Raw genomic sequence first — 4744 nt, 5'->3', positions numbered from 1 at the left:
CTTTATTTTGAAGTTGGCTACTGTAATCAAATGCACTTTTCATATTCTCCCAAGGGTTCTAAACCAATAGTTGATTAGTCTCTGCCCAGATTTAGGCAGGCTGATGAGACTCTTTCAGGAAGTCCTATCCATTGTGCAGAAAGGCTATTGTTAATACTACAGAAAAGCACCAAACATTTTAACAAGTATTAGGGCCATGAAGGGGTACTTTGTAAGAGGCACAATGCCCGGAATTTTCATAGGGTTTCATTTCTGCACTCCTCTGAGTGATTTTCGTCTTCCTGCCTTATAAGCCTTCTGTGCTCATGAGTGGCTAGATTGTCAAAATAGGAGTATTTAATACACGGAGTGGGTCTTGGGCCTGGAGATGAGTGTGTGAAGGAAGAGAGGAGGATCCTGAGTCGGGTGGAGTGAAAGGTAATTTGGAGACTCTGATCTTACTGGAGAGGAAAACGGTTCATTTAGATTGTTTGATGTTAAATACATGTTCAGATTTGTATTTCAGGTTCTGCCGCATTTGTGTTCAGAATGCCCTTCTCATGCGCTGTTTCTGTTCAGAGCCAGGCCAGCATAAACAGGATTGGAGAAGGGGAAGATCCCCCTCAGCAGAGGGAGAAAATCTATTGTGTGCCCTGAGGGGAGATGGATCTCTAGAGTGTAAAAATGTGTGCTTGGGACCACGTGGGAAAGGGTGGAGGGTGAGAAGTCGGGCAGCCAGAGAACTGAAGCTTCAGCCCTTCCTAAGCAGAGGAGTGCAGAAGGTGGGTTGCTCACAGGGTGGAGATGGGGGTTACTGCTCAGCCCCTGAGCAGGGGAACAACAGGGAACCGGGAACGAGTGTGGCAGAGGCTGGCTCTGCCAGGACGAGGTGCTGGGGGTATGAGGGTGGGGTGGGGGCCTGAGGGGTGGCTCGGAGCCCTGGCGGTGGCTGCCTGACGTCACCGGCCTCTCTGGCAATAGGCTGCGAGCTGAGCTCCCCGAAGCGGCGGCGGCGGCGACAGCGCGGCTTGGTCTCTGGCCCCTTCACTCCGCGCCTTCTGCAGCCGTTCACTGCAGCCGCGCGGCGGGGCTCCCTCCTTGCAGCCAGCTGGCGGCCCCAGGTAAGGGACACGGTGCGGCTAAAGGTCCAGGCGGCCGGGTGGCAGGGCGTGAGCGGGTAGGACAGCCCCGGCGGCCTGCGCAGGCACCCCTGGCCGTAGCTTCGGCCCCCGCCCCTGCCCCGGCCCGGGCTTGCACGCCGCCTCACTGCTCCGCAGTGCAACAGTTTGCAGCTGCCTCTTGAGAGCGGCAAGGGGGTTCGGCTGCGCGCTACGGATCTCCCTGGCTCTGTTCCCCGGGAAGAGCCTCAGGGCCCTCGGGCTGGGACTGGGAAGGCCCGAGAGAAGGTCTGTTCCCCAAACTTTGCAGGCGGGAACCCTCCCCCTTTCATTTCCAGCACCCTTAGAAAGAAGCAGGATACTGTCAAGTGGGGGGCACAGAGAGATGTGGAGAAGGGGGCGTTTGCAAGGATGTGCTTTAGCTGAGAAAGAAAGGTGCTTCAGCTTTTTTTTTTTTTTTTTGTGTGTGTGTTGTGGGGGGGGGGCGGGCGGGTTGGGGAGGTACCAGGGAAGAAGGATGGAGAAAGGATGGAGCGCGATCCTGCGTGTCAGCCTCAGCCGCGGACAGAGGCGGAATGGGATGCGGCTCCAGGGTTACCCCCATGGGATTGGGACCTAAGGGATCTGCCAACGTCCAGGGAGCGAGAGTCTGGAGGGGGAGGGAAGGGGAGGGAGGATTGCGTACCCGGAGCCGGCTCGGCGGCCCGGGGTGGGTGCTGGGAAAGGTAGGATCCAGGCGAAGACATCCATTGAGAGGGCTCCGGAAAGAGGAGAGTCGGCTCTCTGGGAAGCAGGGACCGCGTTCCGACGTGGCTGTGTGTGTGTTGCGATTAGAAAGTTGTGGAGTGCTCAGGGTGGCTGCTTTATCTGCTGAGTAATCGGCATCTCCGCGGTGTCGGCGCAGACCCTCTTCCCAGCAAAGTGGCGCGAACGCGGAACTGGAGGCTTTGGTGCGTGGCCAGGGGCGGGCGGGCGGGCTGGGGTCCGCGGGCTGCGGAGAAGACGGGCGGCGCCCCGCTGAGGCAGTGTGCTCAGAGGGCCGCTTTGCAGTGGCGGTGATCGTTCCGGTTCTCAGCGCTCCCCCGGGCAGCAGCTGGGATCCTAACTAAGCCTGTTCTCTTTGCAGCCTGGTGCCTTGGCAAAGGAAAAGGGCGCGCGAACACGCGTTCGAGGCGGGGCCGGAGAGGATCTCCTGGGCACCGCTCGCTCCCTGGCCGGCTTGCTTGCCCGCAGTTGCTCCCTCAGTCCTTCGCTCGCTAGCGCATCCCCTCCCACACCAGGGAGTAATTTTGGGTGGCGCGGGCTCCGTCCTCTTCTTGGCTGGTGGGAACCGTGTGCCCAGAAGAGGAAGTCTGGTGTGCCTGGCCCCTCCCAGCCCAGCGCCGATGAGTGCAAGGGAGCCCAAGGAGCTGAGGCTGGCGCTGCCGCCGTGTCTCCTCAACCGGACCTTTGCTTCCCCCAACGCCAGCGGCACGGGCAACGCGAGCGCCCGTGGCCCGGGCACAGGAGGCGGCGGCGGCACGTGCATCACGCAGGTGGGACAGCAGCTCTTCCATTCGTTCTCCTCCACGCTGGTGCTGATTGTCTTGGTTACCCTCATCTTCTGCCTCATCGTGCTGTCCCTCTCCACCTTCCACATCCACAAGCGTAGGATGAAGAAACGGAAGATGCAGAGGGCTCAGGAGGAATATGAGCGGGATCACTGCAGCGGCAACCGCGGCGGCAGGGGGCTTCCCCAACCCGAGGGCGGCCAGGCCCCAAACCAAGCAAAAGAAAGCCGGCTGGAGAAGCAGGGAGGGGACGCTGCCTTCTGCGCCTCATCCAACGCCTCTTCTTCTGGCCTCCCGTGCCAGCGTCCCTGTGCTCCTCCGCCTCCACCACCGGACCCCAGTCCGCAAGGAGCGCACACAGCCTCCTCCTGTTTGGACCCAGCTGGCGAGGGCCTTTTGCAAACGGTGGTACTGTCCTGATTGTCTAGTCCCTCTCCTCTTCCCTTCCTCGTTTCCAGCATCTTTGCCGTCCTTGCTCTTTTTTCTCCGGCCTTCCTCTTCCACTTTCCTGTGGCCTCCCTTTCCTCTTCCTTCTTTCCTTATTTGTCTCCCCCCTACTCTTTTTCTCCTCCGCCGAGGCACTGTGCGGTATTTGTAAATATTGGGCGAGGAAAGTCTCGGAAGAAGAAATAACGCTGATAATAATACTTTATTATTATTATTTATAGTAATTATTATAATATTAATAACACGATCCAAGCGCATGACAAATCACATAAGTTCTCATTGTCAGTGAAGGACGCATCTTCCCTCTCCACCTTGCGCCCCCACAGTATGGAGGAGAGACCGCACAAGCTACCAAACATGTAAAAGGCGTTGACTCCCTGAACAAAGGGAGTGGAGGGGGCCTGGTATGATGTACATAGCTGTCAAGTTAAGGTTCAGTTACCTTTCTTCCCCTTCACCCCCACTTTTCCTTCAGCTTCCCTCCCTTCCCCATTCCCACGTTCAGCCGGACTCAGGCAATAGTATATTATAAAGAAAACGTAAACATTAAGTACCAGGACCTCAAGAGGCCAGAGACTGTCCCAGAAAAACGTTTATGACAGGTACCGCTCTCCAGTCAGCCCTCTTCTCACCTTTAGTTAACCATTCTCTTTTCCAGGACCAGGCATTTTAATTTACTTTTAGAAATGTCCCTTGCTGGCCGAGCATAAGTTAATTAAAAATCTATAACTGAGTTTTAAGAAGAAAGAAAGAAAGAAAGAAACAAAGAAAGAAAGAAACAAAGAAAGAAAGAAACAAAGAAAGAAAGAAACAAAGAAAGAAAGAAAGAAAAAGAAAGAATCTATTGCTTTAGTTCTTGCCCTGCTCCCCCATCTGTATACCTTTGACTTGTGGCATTTTCAGGATTCACAGAGGATCCGGGAGCTGTCCAGACAGATCTGGTGCTGAAATTGTCTCAGAACTGGGTACATTCTTTGGTTGTGCAAGTCGAGGAGGGGATGTTTTGGAAAGTGTCCTAGCTTTTTTTGGTTTCTTTCCTCTTTTTCTACAATCGGGTTTGCATGTACTCTTGGTTTTCTTCTTATTAAACATTGCATAAGTTACCTTCTTTTGTAATAAAATAAAATAAAATAAATTAGGTGATGTGCAGTACTGAAAGTGCAGTATCTAACCAACCAGAATGTTTCAGTTTAATTTTTAGAACAAGTGTACCTTTGTTATATATTTATTATATTGGTACCAAATACAGAAGCAAACTATAATTCTGTACTACGTCCTCCAAACTGTATATTCTTGTTCTTAATTCCCAGCTGTTGATATAATTATTACCACTGGATGAGGAATTCAGTGGTGCAGGCCTGGCTTCTGCTGTTTCCAGAAGTGTTCTTTTGTACCTTACTCTGTAGTAGATTGTTATAAAAATATGATACATATGTTTTCTTATTTCTTTTGTGAATAACAGGACAACCACAACAGAAAACAAACAAATAATGGATGTGCAGGAATGCCATCTATTAAAACATGGTTAATATTTAAACAGTGCCTGTAGTCCTCCCTGCATGCAATTACCACCTGGAGGCAGTGGTGTGTGTGTGCTTGCTTGTACTGTACGTGTTTGGGGGTGAGACTGGCGGGGATGTTGGGCAATTT

General features: G+C 53.1%; 1 protein-coding gene across 1 annotated transcript; it reads left to right on the top strand.

The window, feature by feature from the left end:
• The first annotated feature begins 1020 nt into the window (after positions 1 to 1020).
• CUNH11orf87 (chromosome unknown C11orf87 homolog) lies at positions 1021 to 3067 on the top strand. Its single transcript, XM_029206865.1, has 2 exons — positions 1021 to 1100; positions 2224 to 3067. The coding sequence occupies exon 2, from the start codon at positions 2483 to 2485 to the stop codon at positions 3065 to 3067; it is 585 nt and encodes a 194-aa protein (XP_029062698.1). The 5' UTR covers positions 1021 to 1100; positions 2224 to 2482.
• The last annotated feature ends 1677 nt before the right edge of the window (positions 3068 to 4744 follow it).

This window comes from Monodon monoceros, unplaced genomic scaffold (assembly GCF_005190385.1).
Source record: "Monodon monoceros isolate NGI ecotype Baffin Bay Population unplaced genomic scaffold, NGI_Narwhal_1 Super_Scaffold_7, whole genome shotgun sequence".
NCBI lineage: Eukaryota > Metazoa > Chordata > Mammalia > Artiodactyla > Monodontidae > Monodon > Monodon monoceros.
The sequence above is the reverse complement of the archived record's forward strand: the minus strand, read 5'-3'. Positions and strand labels throughout refer to the sequence as shown.

Bases quoted from the DNA above. Each gene is read 5' to 3' on its own strand.
- CUNH11orf87 (XM_029206865.1), top strand. From the start codon at position 2,483: ATGAGTGCAAGGGAGCCCAAGGAGCTGAGGCTGGCGCTGCCGCCGTGT.